This window comes from Zalophus californianus, chromosome 11, assembly GCF_009762305.2.
Source record: "Zalophus californianus isolate mZalCal1 chromosome 11, mZalCal1.pri.v2, whole genome shotgun sequence".
NCBI lineage: Eukaryota > Metazoa > Chordata > Mammalia > Carnivora > Otariidae > Zalophus > Zalophus californianus.
Genome location: NC_045605.1, coordinates 54,569,495 through 54,593,846, shown reverse-complemented (window position 1 = coordinate 54,593,846; position 24,352 = coordinate 54,569,495). Strand labels below are relative to the sequence as shown.

General features: G+C 36.5%; 1 protein-coding gene across 2 annotated transcripts in view; it reads right to left on the bottom strand.

Moving 5' to 3' along the window:
* The window catches only part of RSF1 (remodeling and spacing factor 1), a 159,506-nt gene that overhangs the window by 19,070 nt on the left and 116,084 nt on the right, over window positions 1-24,352 (bottom strand). The window contains exons 6-11 of one of the 2 annotated variants that reach the window (XM_027578467.2): window positions 17,340-19,096; window positions 15,416-15,622; window positions 11,808-11,912; window positions 10,514-10,593; window positions 5,753-5,807; window positions 4,490-4,599 (exon numbers count right to left, since the gene is read on the bottom strand). In XM_027578467.2, the coding sequence (XP_027434268.1) occupies window positions 4,490-4,599; window positions 5,753-5,807; window positions 10,514-10,593; window positions 11,808-11,912; window positions 15,416-15,622; window positions 17,340-19,096 (2,314 nt within the window). Of the gene's footprint in view, window positions 1-4,489; window positions 4,600-5,752; window positions 5,808-10,513; window positions 10,594-11,807; window positions 11,913-15,415; window positions 15,623-17,330; window positions 19,097-24,352 lie in introns of both variants that reach the window. The other variant, XM_027578466.2, reaches the window with a different exon arrangement.

The following is a 24,352-nucleotide window of genomic DNA, read 5'->3' as shown; positions in this document are numbered from 1 at the left end:
GTGTTCCTGCTCTCGCTGTCTCTCTCTGTCAAATAAATAAACAAAATCTTAAAAAAAAAAAAAAAAAAACCCACTCTTAATTTAAAAAAAAAAAAAGAAGAAGATGTGGTATATATATGCAATGGAATATTATGCAGCCATCAAAAAAAATGAAATCTTGCCATTTGCAATGACGTGGATGGAACTAGAGGGTATTATGCTAAGCAAAATAAGTCAATCAGAGAAAGACAAGTATCATATAATCTCACTGATATGAGGAATTCTTAATCTCAGGAAACAAACTGAGGGTTGCTGGAGTGGTGGGGGGTGGGAGGGATGGGGTGGCTGGGTGATAGACATTGGGGAGGGTATGTGCTATGGTGAGCACTGTGAATTGTGTAAGACTGTTGAATCACAGACCTGTACCTCTGAAACAAATAATACATTATATGTTTAAAAAAAAAAAAAAAGAAGATAGTAGGAAGGGAAAAATGAAGGGGGGAAATCGGAGGGGCAGACGAACCATGAGAGACTATGGACTCTGAGAAACAAACTGAGGGTTCTAGAGGGGAGGAGAGTAGGGGGATGGGTTAGCCTGGTGATGGGTATTAAAGAGGGCACGTTCTGCATGGAGCACTGGGTGTTATACGCAAACAATGAATCATGGAACACTACATCAAAAACTAATGATGCAATGTATGGTGACTAACATAATAAAATAAAATTAAAAAAAAACTGTTCTTCAAGGGTGATAGCAATTTATAATATAACCATGAAGTGAATTTTATCATTTTTTTTCTAATTTTGAAAATTTTCTTGTTTTTACTTTTTTTTTTTTTTAAGATTTTATTTATTTATTTGACAGAGAGAGAGACAGAGAGGGAACACAAGCAGGTGGAGTGGGAGAGGGAGAAGCAGGCTTCCCGCTGAGCAGGGAGCCCGATGCGGGGCTCGATCCCAGGAGCCTGAGATCATGACCTGAGCTGAAGGCAGACGTTTAATGACTGAGCGACCCAGGCGTCCCTGTTCTTTTAATTTTAATGTGATTACTGAGTAAGGCCAAATAATAGTTTCACTTTATTGGTCATTTTTGCTTTTTGTTTTATAAGGCTGGTTTGAATCCTTTGCCCGTTTTATCAGCCAGTGTGCACCTTTTACTACTTGTAAGAGATTTTAAGGTATTAAAGATTTTAATAGTTTGTCATATGTTGCAATTATTTTTTCTTTTATTTTAATTTTTAAAATTATTCATTTGAGAGAGAGAGAGAGCACAAGCAGGGAGAGGGGAGAAGGAGAGGAGAAGCAGACTCCCCACTGAGCAGGGATCCCGTTGCGGGGCTCCATCCCAGGACCTTGGGATCATGACCTGAGCCAAAGGCAGATGCTTAACCAACTGAGCCATCCAGGTGCCCCTGTTGCAATTATTTCTATCCCAAGTGCATTTCCCCTTTAGCTTTTGCTTTTTGTTTTGAGAAATGAAAACTGACATCTTGCCTTGCTACAATTATGAATATGTGCCCATAACATTTCCAGTCAGCTCCCTCCCAAATAAACAAACAAATGTAAAAAGTCAATGCTGTCTAGTTCTAGTTTCCAAAATAAACAAAACCTTGGTTTCCCTAAAGTAACTGATTTCCTAACAAAAATGTCTTTATTCTTGACTTCAGTAACGTTAATGGCTGGAGATGCAACAGCTTTTACAGACATCATGGAAAAAGCTACTGTATTTCCACAATGAAAAAAACTATACTCAGTGTAATTTTTAAAATTCGTAAAGTGTTCCTTTTGAATTCTAACTCCTTTGAAAAATTTCTTTGCAAGAAAATATTTTCTTTTAGAAGCGCTTCTAAGTCTTTCTTAAATTTTATGTAATCAAATCTCCTTTCCATTATTGTTTCTGTGTCTGATGCTATGCTTAAAAAGTTGCTCCTTACAGTAGATTACATGCCTTCCTTAAATCTTTTTGGGAAGTAAATATTATTATATATAATAGTAGATATAATTATCTACGATTTATAATTATATTAAAATAATTATCCTATATATATTATATATAGGAAGTAGATATAATTAAATAAATTAATTGCACAATACATTTTATGCTAAAGAATATAGTTTTTCATAAATTTCTATAGTACTGTTATATAAATTTAGAGCTGAAGGGATCACCTGCGTTAATCCGCCATCAACCAAGACCTAGGGAAATGGACCATTCCAAGTTACATGGGTAATACACGGTATGGTGAGGACTATAATCTTATTCTTCTGTACCCCAATCCAATGCTGCCTCTAGTCAACTTTGATGTCATCCTCTCTGTTAGCAGCAGTAAGAATCTGATAAACAATTATTAAATGATAACGGTGATGAAATTCTTTTTTGCCCTCTTTCTGTGCTAATACTTTATTAAGTGCTTTATATTTTATACTCACAATAATCCCACTGCACCCATGTACAGATTAAATTCTAGGTGTATTTAGAGCTTAAATATGAAGAGTAAAACTTATTAGAGAAAGCATATGAATGACTTTCTTAATATCTCTCAGTTGAGTTTCTTTTAAAAAGTACTAAGAAGCAGAAATCATAAAGAAAAAATGACAAGAGACATACAAACACCCAGCAAGCAAATGAAAAAATGCTCATCATCAATTAGGGAAATGCAAATCAAAATCACGAGATACTGTCTCATATCCGCTAGGATGGTCACTATCAAAAAAAACCTCCAAAGCCAACAAGTGTTGGCAAGGATGTGGAAAACCTGGAAACTATACGCTGCTGGTGGGAAGCAAAAGGGTGCAACTGCCATGGAAAACATCATGGATGTTCCTCAAAAAACACAAAAATATAAGTGCCATAGGATCCAGCAGTCCCACTTCTGGGTATACATCCAGGATGAAATGCTAAGAGTAAATCTCTCCTTCTTTTAACAACCACAACTACATCAAGATTGAAAGATAATACAGTCCTACTGTAAGGTTTGTTCTGAAACTGTAAATTGTTACAACAAGACTGATATATTAGGAAATAATTCAAGCATAATGTGTATTTTATACTTGCTTTAAGTAATTTTATTCATAAGAAACACTAGGTAAATGTAAAAAACTGCACCTAGCCACACAGGCATATACAAACTGCATACATATACATGCCTCAAATATCTACCAGCAACCTCAGCTCATTATGTGTGTTACAAGCTATAGCCATCTGCGTCTACGACTTCCTGGCTGATTTCAAATAACCCTCCTTCTACCACCACACAATGATTTACAAACTGCAACCCACCTCACAACCACTTCCACAGACAAACTTCAGGGATTTTTCAACAGAAAATGTGGTAGTTGGCGTAATATTTATATTAGTTCTTAACCATTTAACGTACGTCAAATGTGACTGTTTTTATTACAGCCATATCTTTTTCTTAAATTTTATTTTATTATATCACCATACATTACATCGTTAGTTTTTTGTTTTTTTTTTAAGATTTTATTTATTTATTTGACAGAGAGACATAGCTAGAGAGGGAACACAAGCAGGGGGAGTGGAAGAGGGAGAAGCAGGCTCCCGGCTGAGTAGGGAGCCTGACGTGGGGCTCGATCCCAGGACCCTGGGATCACAACCTGAGCTGAAGGCAGATGCCTAATGACTGAGCCACCCAGGCACCCCACATCATTAGTTTTTGATGTAGTGTTCCATGATTCACTGTTTACATATAACACCCAGTGCTCCATGCAGAACGTGCCCTCTTTAATACCCATCACCAGGCTAACCCATCCCCCCACCCCCTCCCCTATATTCACATCTTTAAAAAAAAAAATGTCACTAACGAAATTTTTGAGCGTGGCCCTACCTCCATATTTCCCATAATCCCTATGGTTTATATTGTGTGATTTTACACAGTCCGGCAATTTTTAGGAATTCGTATGTTGTATTACAGCAGAACTGACTTTACCCTTGCTCTTTCCATGAGCAGCCTTTGATTTCATTAGTTATGATGATTTTATATAAAATGGTACCATGATAAGTGCTTTCAAAGAGAAGAACTGCTTGCTATGAGGGCATATAACAGATTTGATCAAGAGAAGGTTAACAAGGTGAAAACAGGAGGGAAATCCTAGGTCGAGTAAAGAGCATGTGCAAATAAGCTGAAAGAAGACTGGCTGATAATGACAGAGTGAGGAAAAATGTGGATGACACGGAGCTGAAAAGCTGGGTACAGAGCAGACTCTGTGGTGCCTGTAGGGGCCTTGTTAAAGCATCGATCCTTATCCCAAGAGCTACAGAAATCTGACAAAGTGTATTAAGCAGAAAAGGATGACATGAGCAAATTTATGTTTTGAAAAGATCATGTTGGCTGCTCTAAAACAGCATGATTCTAAAGACAGTAAGTAACAAATATATATATATCTAACTAATGATTATTATGAAAAAAAGCATATACTCTTGGGTCATATTTTATAATTTAAAAAAACATTTTATACTCTTTTATTGTAACCATTTCCACATATTTCATACCTATAACTTATACATTTCCGTGTTCTTGTTGACCTCCTTTCAAGTAAGTTTGCTTTGGATTTTTTTGAATCTTTTTTCTTTTCTTCATGATCTTCAGAAAAATCTGGCTCCTGGTTTAAAAATATGATAACAAATATATAGGTTATTAGGACAAACAAAAAGCTTCTTGGAATGAATAGTTTTCTAATGTCTGTCTAGGCAGCACATGTGAAAGATCTGAAAAAATGAGGTGATCTCACACCCCCCCAACAAAACTGAATGAACACGGCCACACTAAGTAGAGAGATTAAAAAGAGTACTGGTGATCAAAGGATGAAGCCCTTCTGTATTAAAATTCTTATGTTTCTGTGAGTTTAGAACTACCTCTTTTAAAACAATCATGATGAAGTTTCTCCACTGATAAATTTTTTAACAAATAATTAAATCAAACACATAGAAGATATTCAGAAGATATGCTGAATCAATGAAATAATGGATTTAGAAAAAGAAAGAAGCATGATGATAAAGGAAAGTAACTAACCAAGACAGGTTGCTTAAGTGTGTGATTTAGTTAAGCCTGAATGAAACTGTGTATGAAACTAGGAACATTTCTTCATTTCAAATGAAAACCATGTTACATGTACTTTCACTCATGAGATATCCTTAATTAGAAATTAGACTAATAATGTAAAACAATATTCCTTCCAAGAAACCAACTGTTAAGAACAAATACTGAAGTTTCTAATAACAAACACCCAAAGCACAAAATTAGAAACCCAATCTCCCTGAACTATTCTTTTGTCACTTTACATAAACAACACATAAAGAAGCTAAAAACAAATTACCCAGTATAATACAGGGTTAAAAAACAGCAACAAAAAAAAAACACCCCAGAACATATACCCCATAGCAGTGAGCTATATAAATCTCATTTAAATGTGATATTACATTTTAGGGCTATCAGCATATATGTAATTTTTATTTTATTATTATTGTTATTTTCTTTAGTAGACTCTGACTCTACACCCAACATGGGGCTCAAACTTACGACCCCGAGATCAAGAGTTGCATGCTCTACCGTCTAAGCCAGCCAAGCAGCCCAGCATATATTTAATTTTAATCATGAGGGAAAATATGGGTGATTTCTTTAAGGTCCTAAATTTCCACTTTTAATAAAACAGGTATACTATAAATTTAAAACTATTCACATTACATAAAGTGGGTTAAATTTTAAAACAATTATGACAGTCTCTTCTTCAAAAATACTACAAACCAGAAACTTACTTGTGGAGGAATGATGTTTTCGATACTGATACCCACATACACCAAACGTTCTTTCCTTTAGGTGAAAACAAAAACGCACGCAAAATGAGATTTGCTAAAAATAAAATTGTTACGAAAACATTGCTAACACAGACAATACTAAAATTATGATTTCATGGGAATAGCAGAGGCTAGGTCATAGACATGTTAGCTACTGTCTATAGAGCTTATCGTACTGGTATCTGTGGGAGGCACAAAACTTTCTTAAAGGTAAAAATTGTAAAAAGGTGTAACTGAAAATTGTAGTCTTGGAAGTAATTATACTGATGAAATAAAACCTGCGAGCTGAAGTAGACAAGGAAACTTCATGAGGAGAGTTATGCTGCAACTCACTGACAAAGTGATTAGACAGAAAGTCAATGCTGGACAAACTAGATCTTTGTTAGGCTGGAAGTTTTCATATGCGTATATATACAACCATAATCTCAAGGTAATAAATATCAATACTAAAAAAAGAAATTCTATGCAACAGAACCATATCAAGGTTCCAGTGATTGATACTAAAACCATGTGTTTACAGAGACGAAAAAAGGCAATGCACCCTAGTTGCTCCAGTGAAGATTACTTTTAGAGCCAGTTAACACTTCTTCAGGCAATGTGGATTTAGAACACTAATGAGATCTCCATAGTTTCTTTTCCAAAGAAACAAACCTCTGTTGATTTTAATTCAACAAATTTTACATTAACAAACTGCTATACCCAACAGGAGTTTTTTCTGGTTCTCCCAAAGTTAATCTAATTTACCAAGGACAGATGAGCTCTTATATGCAGGCCAGTGTATGCTGAACTGAACAGAAATAACCACTCTTCCTCCCTTTGCATGTGATGTCCCTTATAGAAGGGCATTACTCATCCAGTTACCTGGGTCCTTTAGAATGCAGCCTTTACTGCCCTAGAAACCCTTGGCTCTGCTAACAAGAATCTTACAGTCTTTTTGAGATGGGTTATAAAGCTGTTCAGTCAAAAATTGCAATGTAAGAAAATGATAGTTATTTTAATCAAAATCTGATTTAAAATAGTACAGTTAATGAATTAAAAACTAGGAAAGGCAAAAACAGTACTAGCTGAAATTAACAGGGAAGGCTTCATGGAGAAGTCAGAACTTGAGTTCTCTGTTACTAAATATGTTCAACACATATTTATCCCTACACTAACCAAGTTTACTGTTTTATCAGTTTCCTCTTTTATACCTCAAAATCTCTACTTTCACTTTATTATTATCTCAACTCAACTGAAAAACATTCAGTTCACGTCCACCATATTGAGGTCATGATTTGTGTCAGGCTTGGGAATCCTGAGGGCAAATAATACATGGTTCTTGTCCTCACAATTATTCAACAACTCACTGCAGTCCACTATGAACAGGTATAATGGAAACATGAAGAAGGAATAACTTGTTTGAAGAGCTGAGAAAGTGGAGGCTTTAAATAGGTGGTAACAGTTGAGTAGGCTCTTGAAGGTAGGTATGATTTCTCATCACAGCATTCTCTTGCTCAGTAATCTTACAGAAAGATACCTCTTCCACTCCATCTCACCACTACCTAGCTCAATGATTATACTGGGCCCAGACCTCATCATTACAAATAACCACACCCTTCCTAAAATTTCAATTTCAGGGAACCTATATTCTCTGACGTCTACTGGCTCACTTTCCAGCTTACTCCCTCTGGTACACTGATTTCAACAATTCCCTAACTCCAATGGGACCTCTATCCATCGACCCTAGCCTCTTTTCACTGTCCATTACTCCCTTGTGTCCTTACTTTCCCCCTTACCTGGCTTAGACTCCACGGTCCATCATTATAAATACTCCTTTGCATACACTTTCAAATTCCTTGTCTCTTTCTCTCCTTCCCTCTGTTACATTACCTGGAAAATTCCAACCCTGATTAAATCCAACTCTCTGCTAGCAAACACTAGTAAAAGTACTCTGGAAGTACAGAGCTATGTGAATTCCCAAATAATTCCTGCACCAAGTTCTGGAAGGGATGTTTACCAACCAGTTGAAGGGACTTCTGAAACATTAAATTTCACAGAGCATCACAGCTCCAGCTCTGTAGACAGTTTCTGGCTAGTCACTAATTACTCAGTGACAAATCCTTCTTTTTCACCATACTGTATAGCCCTTTAAGGTAGAGACCACATAATATACTTCATGTTGATTACATTGCCTGGCATAAAGTGAGTGCTCACTACATATTGGTTAAATGTTGAATAAATGTATGAACAAAGGGAAAGATGCTCCCGTGCTAGGATATAGAGAGTAACCAAGGCCGTTAAGTTTCTAGGATGAGTGCTAGAGAAATTATTTTTAGATTTTAAAAAGGGTGAATAAAAATGCTCATTTTTGAAAACAGATGGAGTCACCTAGAATTTACAGTTAATATTTTACTTTAGAAATATACATATTTTGCTCTTTAGAGCCCCTAGGATTCATATATATCAGAATCTATGTATATTAAAAGCTATATATAAAGAAAACTTTGTTAACCAGATTATTGGGAAGAATTAAAAAAATAATAGCAATAATTCAGTTAACTGGCTTTGTGGCAGACTGTTCTCTCCATAGTAGTAACTTTACTCTCCTTTCTGTGATCCAATCTCAAAAAGAATTTAGTGTGTGAACTAAAGCCACAATTTTGGATGTCCTCTTAAAGTTTAAGTAAAGAGGATTACCAAAAGTAGAAGCGAAAGCAAATGAGTTAGTAAATGGGAAGACCAATAGTGTGAATAAGTATTGTGGCACATTTTAACATAAATTTCTAAAATTTTAAGTATTTCTTAATTGCAACAATATACCCTTATAGCGAGGCAGTAGTCAAAAAATTTTAACCAGCCTTTCCACAAAACTGCTCATTTCTTAGAAGGGCAGGTAGATTTCAAAAAGAATAAAGAAATAAGGTCCCTAATTTTTTATTATGATTTAATTTGAAGCATCCTTAATTAAATCTTTTCTAGTGTCAAAAATAAAAACAGGAACAACTGTGAATATCAAAATAGTCCTAATAATTATATAAAGGACTATTACCCAGAGTTTCTAAATACACAGGTATTTAGACAACTGATTTTTAAAAAATGAAGTATTTTTATCTCCTAGTCAACTTTAGAGATTAATTTTGCCTTTAAACCAAATAGCATCCATTATAAACCAGAGAGCTGAAGCTGACTAGTAAGGAAAAAACCAGGATCTGGAGGCTGAAACCACTGAGTTCACAGTATGGGGGAGTAAAGCAAGTGGATTATCAAATGAGCTACCTGTCTTAAAGCAAGCTAAATTTGGGGGGAGGGGGGTGACTATGAGATAGCAGGTGAAAGTTACAGGAGAAGCAAATGAAGGTAGTAAGACCAGGAGACATTGTTTAAATTTTCTCATAATATGTACAAATGGGCATCAAATCCTCCTAAGCTTCTGAAAACTCTCTTTTAACACCTCCACTTTATTATGTAAGGTATGTCCTAGTTCAGGCCTCACCGGCTCTCCTAGACTCCACTCCAACAGTCTCAACTCCAATTCCTTTTTATTGTTACCAGGGCATGTTTTCTGAAATAAAGACCTGATTATACTTATCTCTCCTTTGATGGTTCTCTTACTACCTGTAGAGAATAATTCAAATCCCCTAGTCCGATATGCCAAACTGTTTACAGTCAGGCCTCAATCTGCATTTACAACTTCATCTTCTACCACTCTCCCCCCCCCTCACGTTCACACTTTGCTCACACTTTGTCAGGACTTGCCTGATAACCCAAACCCCTATCAGAACTAAAATGCCCCTCTACGGCGTTCCTGTATTGCTCCGAATATGCCATGATCTGTCTACTTTACTATACCACTGGCCAATACGGCTGTATTCTAACAGAGGTGAGTTCTCACTCACCTTTTCTCTTCAGTTTGGTACACAGTAGGCATGAATAACTGTTTAGCAATAGAATAACCAAGGAAGGTACAAATAAATATAAATAAACATAAACTTACTATGCCGATTTTGAACCCCCTTTTAAAGACTGGATTCAACTCCAGTCTTACCTCCTCCAAGAAGTCTTCTCCAACTGCTTTAAGACTACATTGCAATGGTAAATTGAAAAGGGAGGCATATCTTATGACTATAAGTTATGACTCTATGACACAGTTCAGCATTTAAATGCTCTTTATTTTATCGGTGTTAACTCTGCCCACCCAAAAAGATGACATGGGTAACTAGACCAGTTCTGAGAATCTTCTTGTACTCACTACATACTTAGTAAGGTACATATCCTCCACAATAACTGGGCCAATATTTATTCAGAGTAGGTTTTGATAAATATTTTAGATCAGTAGTTGGCAAACTTTTCCTGTAAAAGGACAGATAATAAATTAAGCGTGGCAGGTCAAAAGGTTTTTACTGTAACTACTCAACTCTGCTGCTGTAGTGTTAGAGCAGCAACAGACAATATATAAACAAATGAGCATGGCTGTGTTCCAATAAAACTTTTTTAATGGATGAATGAAACTGGAATATAGAATTTTCATCTGTCATGAAGATTCTTGTTTTGATTTTTTTCAAACATTTAAAAATGGAAAACAAACATTCCTAGTGGGCAATACAAAATTAAGGAGCATGCCAAATTTGACCCACAGGTCACAGTATGCCAATAATTATTTTAGATAGACATATTAACCTATATTGCAGAACAATTTTATTATCAAATTCCCAAGTAAAACATTAAGACGCGTTCTCACAATACCTGCGTTCAGCACGTTCCTTCTTCTTTAAGGCAACATCTAAATCCTGCAATTGTTCTTCTAATTTCTCACACAGTAGTTTCTGAAAGAGCAAAACACGAGTGTATATATATATTTTTTTAAAGAAAGCTCTACGCCCAGCGGAGGACCCCGAGATCAAGAGTCGCATGCTCTACTGAGCCAGCCAGGTACCCCCCCAGGAGTGTCATTTTTAAAACCTTCCCACCAACATTTATCCTTTGCATGCTGGCTCATGGATACTATGCTAGTCTGAGAGCTGATAAGGGGTCACACAGTGAGTGAATACTGAAATAGTCCTTGTGTTTAACTACATAAAGAGGTGCCTCAGCATCCACTGAACTGAAGATGAGCACCGCGTCTCTGCAGTTAACACACATGTTGGGGAAACTCCTAGCCTCATCAAGAAATACATTCTATGCCTATGTTGCTGGTGGTAATCAACGTTTAAAATAGCATATGGCTCAACATGTTTACATGACAGTGATGAAAAACTTTTAAGACTCACACAACATTTTTAAGGGAGAAGGTTCTATGTACAATACAATATAATGGTGCCAATCACTATTTTTAAAAAAGAGAATGGGAAAAAATTACACAACCATGCCACATGGTGACTGGGTCAAAATGGAGCTGAAGAATGTAAGTGAAAAAGCTAAGCTAAGCCAAGGAAGTCCAGTTCGCTGGGAAATGCAATAAAGCCCATCATTTTTAAAAGTGAGATGAGACTGAACTTGTGACAGAAAGGACCCCTTGAGTGCAGTGGCATAAAAAACAGCCTGTTCTTCAGCTTTCAAAAGAAATTCACCTGCATCACGATAGAAGAGAAATATAATCCATGTTTCTATTTATAGTAGCATCATAGTGGTACATAATTCATAATACCAGCCATAAAACTGAAAAGAAGGAGGTAGGCAGAAATGAAAAAGAGGATGAAACAAAGGGATAAAGAAACTTATTTCTTCCCTCATGTATCATTTTAATTTGGGGCTATTTGTGCCTGTAACAAATGTGAGAAAAAAATAAATCAGAGATTATAATTTTATAAAAATTAGAGGTCTCTGAAAAATGCTTTGGGAGAAAAAAAACAAAGGCCTAAAAGATATTAATAAAAAATAGTTTTCACAGAAGGTAAGGTAAATTTCACAGAACTTTAAACAAAAGGTAAACAATATTTACAAATTGCTTTGAAATGAAAAATGCTTAGTGGCTGTCAAGAAGTATTATTCATTGGAATATAAAACTGAAGACTACAAACAAAGGTGTGCTGGGTCATACGTGTTGGCAAGGGGGGCAGAACCACTCTCCATCTGGGATGATCATCAGTGGAGGGCGAAGGCAGGCAGTGTGGTATCCACTGTCACAAGAGTCACACAGAAGAATCTGAAATAAACCACAGGTAAATGTCAACCTAATTCTACGACTAAAATTCAATGCCTTTGAAGTTAAAAGAAATTTCAATAATTTTTTAGTACTATACTAAGAAATACACTGTATCACAGTACAGTATTTTAGTGTATTTTAGTGTGTTTAAATTTTTTACTACTTTTCACTTTCCATACCTATTCTCATCACAAGCACTAAGTCCAGCCCACACTCAAGGGGAGGAGAATTAAGTTCCACTTTCTGGAGGGTGGAATATCAAAGAATTTGGAGGTATAAGTTAAAACTTATTAATTAAAATTAATAAATTTCACCCACTAATTTTAGCACTCATCAGTCCTACATTATTGCTTGCAACCATTGTTATTATGGTGTTGTAATGATGATTACCTATTTCCCTCATGCCTTCTAATATTTGGAATTCTTCTGTAAATAAAATATGTCCTTCTCCCCCATTTATTTGCTATTCAGTCACTTTATATCAGGATCAACTAACGAAGATTTATTTTCTTTGGGTTAGAATCTAAAACCATTATTTAATTTATTGTTCAAATTGCTAGTTCTTTCTCCTTAGGACTCATTTGCATCCTTTATTGTAAGCACTTTTTTACTTTCTGACACTATGGGACATTCCAGGCCCATCTTGTATTTTCTCTGACCAAGTCTTTGTATTAGCCATTTCTCCTAGAAGCCCTGGTTCCTTTATTGGAGAATGGTATTTAGAAACCAAAATCTGGGGGGCAACTGCGTGGCTCAGTCGGTTAAATGTCAGACTCCTGATTTTGGCTCAAGTCATGATCTTAGGGTCGTGGGATCCGAGTCCTGCGTTGGACTCCCTGCTCAGTGTGAAGTCCGCTTGTCCCTCTCCCCTGTTCCTCCCCCTGCTCTCTCTCTCTCTAATAAATAAAAAAAATCTTAAAAAACAAACAAACATCTGGGTGCTGAGTGCTATGATACTAGGTATCACTGCCTCTAGGCTCTCTCAGAGGACAGAGCTATGATATATATGTATGTAGAGCAATCCATGTAAACACACAGATCTATATTAAAATAAGCCAGTATCTCCAGCTCTAATCCAGTGCCAAAGGGCTCATTCTGGCCTTTGATCTTGCTCATCTGTAACTTTTTTCTGACACTAAGAAAACTGGCTCCAATTCTCCACACTTCATTTATTTGTTCAACTGTAGTATATATGTAAAGCAGTTTCTAAATTGCTAACACGAACCATGGGGGGTTAGAGGAGAGCAGTGGGATGTGCACCCAAGTGCAGCGATTTAAAAGTGAAAAGCTGCCTTCCCCCTTCTCCTTACAATGCATCACCATTTGCTGCCAATACCCAGAACTCAATACTAAGTCATGTGAGTGTTTAACTTGAGTTATACACTGACTGATCACACAGGCATACGTAGACTACCCTGGGCACCTGAATTCATTTATCACATTGTTTGCATGGTAAAACATAATCTAAATTTCAAATAACAAAATTAAAAGTAAACTTTTAGAATATGATTTATTTAAAAAGTGATGTTTGTCTCTATTCTGTAATAAAGATAAAATTCCGTTAAAATGCTACTGTGTAGGATTTCCAAGCCTCAGGCAATGATCCATTGATTTTGACTAAAGCATGTGGAACACCCCACAGAGTTCTAGATTCATCAATGAATTTATTGTTTTTCTGCTGTAAGCTCAGTGAGGAAAAGGACCATGTCCTTCGAATCCAGTGTCATTTCTGTACCACTTAAGACACATCATAGTTGCTTGACATTTGATTTATGATTATCCTTAAACATTGGGCATAAGGAATCCACCACATCTTCAGTTTCTAATGTCACTCCTTTTTGGCAGAGTAGCCAGCAATGGGATTTTCAGAGCAGTTATTAAAATAACCAAATAAATGAAAGTCCTGTGTGTGTGTTCCAAGAAGGGTGCAACTTTCTCTGTTTCCTCAACATCATCTCTGCTCACTTCGTTTTACTTCTCATTTCCTCACACCCTTTTGCTGCTGACATCTATTGCTGCTTCAGTCAAAATGCACTCTCTTGGTTTAAAAAGATATTAGAAATGGCAGGGAAAGAACACAGGTGCTAATTTTTGATTTGGAGGGCAGAAAAGACCACTCTCTCAAATCTTCTCTTGGCCTTTCTCCACACAAAAATCTTGACCTAACTTTCATAGCCTGATGATCATAAAAATTCTTGGAAGCGTCTTCTCAGCATAATTTCAACATCTATTCTGAGAGCTAAACTCATTCTCTGTTTCTGAACCCTCTGAAACTACGGGAATATGATAAACATTATTGATACATTTAATTTCCAGATATGATTGTAACATTAAGGAAGAGAAAGAACAAGTAAACCACAAATAGCTTTAAACTAGCATGTAATAGATGTCAGGGACTGTGCTAAGCCAACTTTACATAACTTATTAAAACAACCCTCAGCAGACGGCCTCTCCTCTGCTGCCCTGTCCACCGCTCCCTTGTGGTGTGTTCTATAAACTTCTATCTCCTTTAAAAGACAAACAAAAAGCCCTCAGAAGAAGTATGTAGTAGTATTTCCATTTTACAACAAAGAAATTAAGATACTGAGAGGAGAGCACCTGGTAAGTGGTGGAAGCCAGACCTACTCCACGATGGTCTGGCTCTAATGCTTTTCCTATCATCCCACACTGCTTTCTAGGAAAAAGAGCCTTGGAGAACTAGCTCACATGAATTTTCCAAACTTTACTGGATTTCAAAAAGTTTCTGCTACACAAAGTTCTACCTAGATGGAAGCATCTTTCCTTACTTTTCTTTCTACTTAGTGGTTAGAAATTGCCTTGAAAGTCACATCTATTCAAAACAGACCAGTTGTAGAAAATTGGGTATAAAAAGAGTGTTTCTTCAATAGGCTCTTTAGAAAGCTCGTATGAAATGCAAAAATTATATAAACAGGTTAGGAACTGGATTTCCTGATTTAGGCTACTTTTGAAGAACTTACTTCCTGGGTAGGTTCCACTGTCAGTATTCTTCTGAAGATATCTGGTCTAGAATTTATCCTTTTCATTTGTTTTTTTGGGGGGGTGTTTTGTTTTGGAATTCCCCATTTTCTAAAGTTTAAAGCCCTACTAGGTTACTACTTGACTTAAATGTTGCCACAGAAAGTAATAAGGCCTTTAGGCCTTACTTCTTTAAAGTTGTCACTTCAGAAATATCATTATAAATTAAAGGGAAAGAAGAAACATTTAAAGAAGAGAATAGAAAAATTTGAATTAATTTATCGATCTGTGAGAAGAGGTTAGGAGTGTATCCTTAAGTAGAGGAAATATCAATATATAAACCAAGTAGAATGAAAGCAGAATTGGCTTATTATTTGAGAAATAGAAATAAAGGTTATTTTGTGCACAAAAGCTGTGCGGCATTAAAAAATTTCAAATCATGATCAATCCCAGAAGAAGTAAGGCTGCGTTGGGTAACCACAGCATGCCAGTAAGATGAATATTGTTCAATTAGATCAGGTACGTACTAGCTCAGGATGGTTTGGAAGGCCACATTTTTTGCATGGTTCATCATCATCTGCTAGGATGGCTTCTTCACTTTCCTTTTCTTCCTCTTCCTCTGAAGCTGCAGATGATTTTTCACTGTCCGACCCTTCACTTTCATCATTGCTAGAATATTTCCACCTGCCACGTGTTCGAGAACCAGTCCATCGAACTTTGCCTTTGGGTTTTACCTTGTATAAAATTAAAAATTGGAATAATTTGGTATAATAAGAACATTAAAAAACAAGCTTCTCATTATATGTCAGTTTTTAGTCAAAATACAATTAGAAAATGAAAATTACTGTTTCTTCATCAGAGATCTACCTACTATTAAATTTTGGTACATATTTCCATTATTTATTCTACTTTTGTTAGGGGGGTTTATAATGAACATTCTGTCTTATAAGTATTTCCCTAGTCATAAAATATATTATTAACATCACTGTAAACGACTGTATAATATGCCATCACACAGCTGTATTTATCTAATCCCTTACTAGACAGACATTTAGGTAGTTTCCCAGTTTTTCACTTTCACAAAAAATGGCTCCTTGTAAATACAAATTTTTACAAATATCTGTGGTTAGGATAAATTCCTTGAAGAGGATTCTGGGTCAAAGGCCATGCACATTTTAAAGGCTGAGAGAGCACTGACTATATTCTCACATATTGTTATATAAAAGTTTAAATTCCCATATTAGAGATGAATTTAAAATTTTTTATGGGTCAGAACTGTATATAAAAATCCTGACAAATATAAAAATGTATTATTCAGAGAGTAAGTTTATAATGTTGTAAACTGCTTTTCACCACCTGGTTTCAGTCTTTTAATTCATAGTTCACTTTATTCCTACAGTATAAGTCCCCATCAAAGACCAAAATAATTCTAACAACAGAAGGGGAAATGTTTTTAAAGAATTAAAAATTTAGTATTTCAGGGAACAAAGGATCACTTACAATGGAGAACAATCTGAGCACTTAAATAAATTAAAAATAAAAGTAGCAGTTTTCATTATAACAAACTCCTATAAACTAGCTGTAGATATTTACTAGATTTTGCTTAAAATAGAAGAGTCATAGAAAAGAGAATTCTGGCTTCTAAGACTAATTATTAAATGGGGGAAGACAGACACTCTCGTACACGGTAAGGAGAGTACACTAACGGGGCCTTTTGGGGAGGGCAATGTGGCAACAGCTTATCAAAAGTTAAAATACACACATGCCCCTTGACCCAGCAATGCCAATTCTAGGAGTCTATTCTAAAGAAATACTCACTTATGTCCAAAAGGATCTTCAATGCAGCATTGCCTGTAATAGTGAAAAATTGGAAACAACCTAAATGTCAATCAATAAGGGAGTGATTAAATAAACTGAGGTACATCCACACTATGGAAAACTGTGTAGCCATCAATAACCAAAAGGTAGACTACATCTACTGACATGGAAAGAGTTCAGAGACACGGTGATAAGTGAAAAATTCATAGAAAAATGAACATATTCAATTTAATTTATTTTTTAAGTGAATGGGTAAATATTTATGAACATACACATTAATGTATGGAAAAAGAATTGGAAAGAGATGTATCCCAAACTCTTAATAGTGTTTATGGGGCATTTTGATTTTTCAATCCTACAGGTTAGGTATTACCTGCATAGTTTACAAAGAGAATATATATTCCCATATTGCCTGTAACAGAGAAAAAGTTTAAAAGATGACATGATTATACACTGTGAAATTTAGTATCTGGGGATAACTAGTGAGAAAAGACATCTCAGATATAGGAAGAAAGATACCTTTTTTTTTAAAGTGCTCTTTGAATGACTTCTTTTGAACTAAAACCAAGAGCTACACTTAGGCTCAATTATTTCTAATAAATAGGAGAATAGGAGGAATTTTACCTTGCTTACTTTAGAATTCGTATCCTTCTCCGTTTTTTTCAGATTTTCTTTTTTGTCTGCTTTCTGCAAAGCTGCTGACTCTTCATCCACTTCATCTTCTCCTTCCCCTCTTTTTTTATCAGCTTTCTGATCTCTGATCTCAGCCACTTTTGCTGTGGGTCTAGATATTCTTGGAGACCTCCTTAAAGTACGACCTACATTTGTTTTCTCTTCTTCCTTTTCTGTCTTCTCTTGCTTGGTTTCTGGTTCTGGAACTTGGGGAGGAGAATCTGGCTTCTTCTTCCGACTGGATATCCTAATTGTTAATTTGATGCCCTCTTTCTGCCTTTCAGAGGTTATCTCTGTGTTTTCTGAGGCAGTGGTTTCTTCTTCAGGAACCAGCTTATATTTAAATTTGCTCTTTTGCATAGAACCCTTTGTCTCAGAATGATCCTCTGTGCCAGAGGTCTGGGCATTGTCCAGATGACCTGTTTCTACCTTGGTGGACTCAGAATCCTTTTGGAGAATTTCTGGGTCTGTTTTTTCTAGGGGCTGACTTTCAGTGGAACTTGTGCTCTGACATTCCACCATTTCCTTTTCTGAGGCTAATTTCTCACAGTCGTCCGTCATGTTAGATGGTGCCGAGGTTTCAGCTGCCTCAGGAGAGACTGGCTTTACTGATTCTAGAGTATACTTTGGAACCTCCTCTGGTATTGGACTCAATCTTTGTGTGTCCTTATCAAGAAAAGTCTTTTTGGACTTCTCTAACTTTTCAAGACATTCTAGGACTGGTGGGCGCTTATCTTTTTTACTTTTGGGAGACTTCTCGTCAACTTTCAGGGTACAAGATTCAGTGGCAGATAAAGTAGTTTTCAAAGACAGATCCTTTGCCATCTCAGAAGTCTCAAAAGAGATTTCCATTTCCGGAGGACCAGTTTCCTCTAATTGCCCTTTTTGATTTTGGGACTCTAAGACTGATACTGAACTATCTGCATCTTTCCCTACAGGGACCACTTCCTTCTCAAGATCACCTATTTTCATATTCGTTATGACAGAATTTAAGGACTCTGCTCCATTTCCCTCCATGATGACACTTCTGTCTTTAGAGGGGCTACAGCTATCTTCTTTTGTATCATAAAACCTTGTCTCCATTTGTTCTGTCTTAAAATTTGCAGTTACCTTTTCATCACTAACTTCTCCATTTACCAGTTGTTTCCCTTCATGACCCATAATAGTGATTGTAGAGATCCTTTTACAAGTCTCTTCCTCTTGTTTTATTTCATCTTTCAAAAACTCTTTTGTTGGAGTAACTGATTTACACAAAGGTCCTTTGATTGGACTGTCAAAATCATCACTCAGTTTAATTTCTCGTTTTTTTAGTGGTATCTTGGCCTGCTGATCATTTTTAATTTTCTCGGTTTCTTCAGTAGACTTCTCAGTGATTTCTTGAGAAGATCGAACATTGCCACCAAACTCCAGCCTCTCTGGCTCTAGCTTCTCCATGCTACCTTTGATATCTTTAGGATCTGCTCTAAATTCCTTTACTTCAACTTTAGTGGGTTTGACATTTTCCTTGAAGGAATCACTTTCTTCTTTGATAATCCTTTTTTCCTCACTTTCTGGCAAAGGTTTTTCTACCTTGACTATGACTGGCAGTTTGACAAGTTCCTTTTCATCTTCTTTTTCTATTTTCACAGTAGCCTCTTCCAGAGCACTGGGTGTCGAACAGTTTTCTGAATCTACTGGCTGCTCTTCACTTTTCATCTTTTCATTTTCCTTCTGTTCCTCTAAAAATCAGGAAAAATTTTACATAAATCTAAGCATTCAAGATTATAAAATATAAAAGGCTAAATATAACAGATATTCCCATCTGAAATTTCCCTCTTAAAAGAGGTGGCTTGTCAATGGACATTTGACCAAAAAAGAAACATAAAACAAAAAACAAAATACCCCAAATCTGACAGTGAAGGAAATTACCAAACCTGAAGCAAAGCTTCTAAATATTAAAAAGTGGTTATTCAGAAAGATTCATGTTTCTGCTTTATACTTTTAGCTTCAGTGTTCTCAATGGAATGCAAATGTTTATACAGTTCAAATAATTTATTCAAGCTCAAGTGATGGCTCAAAAATGTGAACTAAAAATACTACATAAAACATTTCCAAAAGACCGTATTTGTTTTAAAAACTGACAAATGTTCTTCCTTGCAAGTCACTGAGCACTTCATTTCATTGAGGTAACGTGAGCATGGCAGTGGAAAAATGTTTGTTTTATGCTTCATACGGTTTATAAAAATAACACAATTCTGTACAGAAAATGAAACATATGCCCACAAAGAGAATAAAAGGTCCACAATCCTAATACCCAGAGGCAACCACTATTACTATTTTACGTTACTTCATTCTAGTCTTGTATATTTTTGACAAAGTTTTGGGATCATGTTGCCCCGTTTTTTTCATTGAAACACTATCACTTTCTTATGATATTTAATGCCTTTTAAGAAATCAGACTTATATAACAGTCCTCAGTGTGGCTGTATTACAATTTACTTTATCAAATGCCATTAGTGAACATTTCAGAAGTTAGTATGTTACCAACTATGTATGTTTATCATCAATTCCTCTTTTTACCTTAATTGGCTATGTATTTCCAACTTTTATGGAGTACCTAATAGTGCAAAAACCATATTTGGCAAATAGTATCATCTTTGTGAATTTTTTTTTGCATTTAAAAAAAAATTTTATTTTACTTTAAGTAGGCTCCACGCCCAGTGTGGAGCCCAATGTGGGGCTTGAACTCACAACCCTGAGATCTAAGACCTGAGCTGAGATCAAGAGTTGCATGTTTAACCAACTGAGCCACCCAGGCATCCCAACAGCATTATCTTTGAACGGGATTACACAGATTGCACAATGTAAACTAGTGCTCAGAGAATCTGAGCAGAGTGTTTTCACAGAATTCTTCAAATACTAATTTTATCTCTATTTCCCATCACTTCACCCTATCCTTATAACTGAAAAAACTCAGCTCTAAATGGAGTTTTACCAAAGTTGTAATTTTTACAAAAAATTTTGCACACATTATGCCAAATTGATAAACCAGAGTTACAATGTATTTCGTAGGTATAAAACAGAATAAAATAGAAGGGAGGTGAAGTAGGACATTTTTTTTTTTTTAAAGATTTTTATTTATTTGACAGAGAGAGACACAGTGAGAGAGGGAACACAAGCAAGGGGAGTGGGGGAGGGAGAAGCAGGCTTCCTGCCGAGCCAGGAGCCCATTGTGGGGCTTGATCCCAGGACCCTGGGATCATGGCCTGAGCCGAAGGCAGACGCTTAACAACTGAGCCACCCAGGTGCCCCGTAGGACATGTTTTTGAAAATAATAATGCAATATCTTTAAAAGAGTAAATATTTAAATTATAAACCACTATTTCTTTTACTTAATTCATGTTGCAAATATACCATTCAAGGACCACTAAGAACCATTCAGAACCTGAAACAAAGGATTAGTATTGCTTTTCACTCTTCACACTGTTGTGATTTCATATATGCATACCACCAAGGAAATTAAAGACATGACACCATTGATCCAATTTGTGTGTCTTCTTCCCACTGAAAAAATAGCCTTAGTAAATTCCTGATTATTGAACTTGGTTAGCCTATTAGGAAATCTAATTAAATGAACATCTTGGTTAACAATTAAAATACTGACTACCATTTTTAAAAATAACTTCAACCTAATACTAAGGGTTTACTCAACACAATTTAATAATTCTTCTGTATGTTTTGGCTCAGAAAACAACTCAAGGACCTCACTATGGCTCTGACCTGAGGTAAAATGACACTATGTTTTCATTTGGCGAATGAGAAAGATCTCTTCAGTGATTTTAACTGATTCCAATTTGGTAACAACATGGCAAAATAAATTGAGGAACAATATTAGGTTCAAGGCTCCCAGGCTCATGAATCCTAATTCACCTAGTGAATTCCGCACATGTCTCAAACTATCTGATCCTCATTTCTTCATCTACAAATAAGACAGTTGGAGTAAGTGGGCTGAAAAATTACACTTCGTTTATATTTCTCCTAACCCCAAAATGTTAAATTCTTGGTATTTTTGTGTTTGGCTCAATTCCTTTCAGATGTGAAAACATTTAATACTCTAGCTACCCTAGATAACATAGATGTGTCCCTAACCGCAAAGAAAACAGAACCATGACAGAAAATGAGCCTTCAAGCAAAATCACAACTGGTTAAAAAGATCATTCAGTTACATAAGCATTTTCCCAAAGTTTCCTTAAAAAGAAACTGTAAAAGAAATGCAAATGATTTAAGAGACATAAAATTTGAAGAAACAAAACTTAAGGTGAAACTCTCTTCAAAACTCCAATGGAGCAGCAACACTGCTTGGCAAACTTGAGGCAATTCAAGAGAAGTATTATCTACCGTCGATTTTTAAAGCAGATTCATTCATTTACTCAACAAATATTTACTGATCACCTATTATGTGCTTTCCCAACCAGCCCAACCACAATCACTACGGAATAAAACACTGAATGTCCTATAAAAGTTAACTGTAAAGGACATCACTAGGTTTCTATCCAGTACAGACATACCTCCTTTTATTGGGCTTCACTTTATTGTGCTTTGCAGATATCGCATTTTGTTCAAATTCGAGGTTTGTGGCTAACTTGCATCGAGGAAGTCTATTGGCACCATTTTTCTAAAAGCATTTGCTCACTTCATATCTCTGTCACATTTTGGTAATTCTCATAATATTTCAAGGGTTTTCATTATATTGTATTTGTTATAGTAATCTGTGATCAGTGATCATTTGATGTTACTATTATAATTGCTTTGGGGCTCCACGAACCACACCCATTTAAGATGGTCAACTTAGTAGGTAAGTGTGTGTGTTCTGACTGCTCCACCAACTGAGCATCCCCCTCTCTCTCCCTCTCCTTGGACCGTCCTATTCCCTGAGACACAACAATACTGAAATCAGGCCAGCTAATAACCTTCAAACAGTCATTACGTGTTCCAGCAAAAGGAAAAGTTGCACATCCCTCCAATTAAATCAAAAGTTAGAAATGATTAAGCTTGGTAAGGCATGTCAAAAGCCCAAAGAGGTCAATAACCAGGGCTCTTGCAACAACTAGTTGGCCAACTTGTGAATGCAAAGGAAAAGTCCTTGAAAGAAATTTAAAAAGTGCCACTCCAGGGAACACATGAATTATTTAAAAAACAAAAAAAATTAAGAGCCTTATTGCTGATATGCAGAAAGTTTCAATGGTCTGGAGCGAAGATGGAAACCAATATTCCCTTAATCCAAAGCCTAATCCACAGCAAGGCCTTAACTTTCTTCAATTCCATAAAGGCTGAGAGAGGGTAAAGAAGCTGCAGAAGAAAACCTTAGAGCTTACAGAGGCTGGTTTATGAGGTTTAAGGAAAGAAGCTGCGGAACACAACATAAAAGTGCAAGGTGAAGCCCCAAGTGCTGATGCAGAAGCGGCAGCAAGTTCTCCAGAAGACATAGCTAAGACAATTCGTGAAGGGGGCTACACCAAACAACAGATGTTCAGTGCAGATCAAATAGGCCTTCTCATGGAAGAAAATGCCATCTAGGACTTCCATAGCTAGAAAGAAGTCAATGCCAGGCTTCAAAGCTTCTAAGGACAGGCCGACTCTCTTGTTAGGGGTTAATATAACTGATAACTTGAAGTTGAAGCCAAAGCTCATCTACCATTCTGAGAATCCTAGGGCACATAAGAATTATGCTAGATCTACTCTGCCTGTGCTCCATGAGGGGAACAACAAAGCCTGGATGACAGCATGTCTGTTTACAACAGGGTTTCCTGAATATTTTAAGCCCACTATTGGGACCAACTGCTCAGAAAAAAAGATTCCTTTCAAAATACTGCTGCTCATTGACAGTGCACCTGGTCACCCAAGAGCTCTGATGGAGATGGACAAGATGGATGTTGTTTTCATGCTTGCTAATACAACATCCATTCTAATACAACATCCATTCTGCAGCCCATGGATCAAGGCGTCATTTCCACTTTCAAGTCTTACTATTTAAGAAATACATTTCAGGGCGCCTGGGTGGCTCAGCTGGTTAAGCAACTGCCTTCGGCTCAGGTCATGATCCCGGAGTCCCAGGGTCGAGTCCCACATCAGGCTCCCTGCTCGGCGAGGAGCCTGCTTCTCCCTCTGACCCTCTCCCCTCTCATGTACTCTCTCTCTCTCAAATAAATAAATCTTAAAAAAAAAAAAAAAAAGAAATACATTTCATAAGGCTATAGCTGCCATAGATACTGATTCCTCGGATGGATGTAAGCAAAGAAAACTGAAAACCTTCTGAAAAGGATTTACTATTCTAGATGCCATGAAGAACATCTATGACTCATAGGAAAAAGCCAAAATATCAACATGAACAGGAGTGTGGAAGAAGTTGGTTTCAGCCCTCAGGGATGACCTCATAGGGTTCAAGACTTCAGGGGAGGCAATAATTGCAGATGTCTTAGAATTAGCAAGAAAACTAGAATTACAAGTGGAGCCTGAAGATGGGACTGAACTGCTGTAATCTCATGATAAAACTTGAACAGATGAGGAGTGGCTTCTTATGGATGAGCAAAGAAAGTGGTTTCTTGAGATGGAAACTACTCCTGGTGAAGATGCTGTGAAGATGATTGAAATGACAGAAAGGATTTAGAATGTTTCATAAACTAAATTGATAAAGCAGTGGCAGAGTTTAAGATGATTGATTCCAATTCTGAAAGAAGTTCTACTGAGAGTAAAATGCTATCAAACAGTACTGCATGCTAGAGAGAAATCACTGATGAAAGGAAGAGTCAACTGATGTGGCAAACTTCATTGTTGTCTTTTTTTTTTAAGATTTTATTTATTTGACAGAGAGACAGAGAGAGAGCACAAATAGGCAGAGTGGCAGGAAGAGGGAGAGGGAGAAGCAGACTCCCCGCTGAGCAGGGAGCCTGATCGGGACTCGATCCCAAGACCCCGGGATCATGACCTGAGCCGAA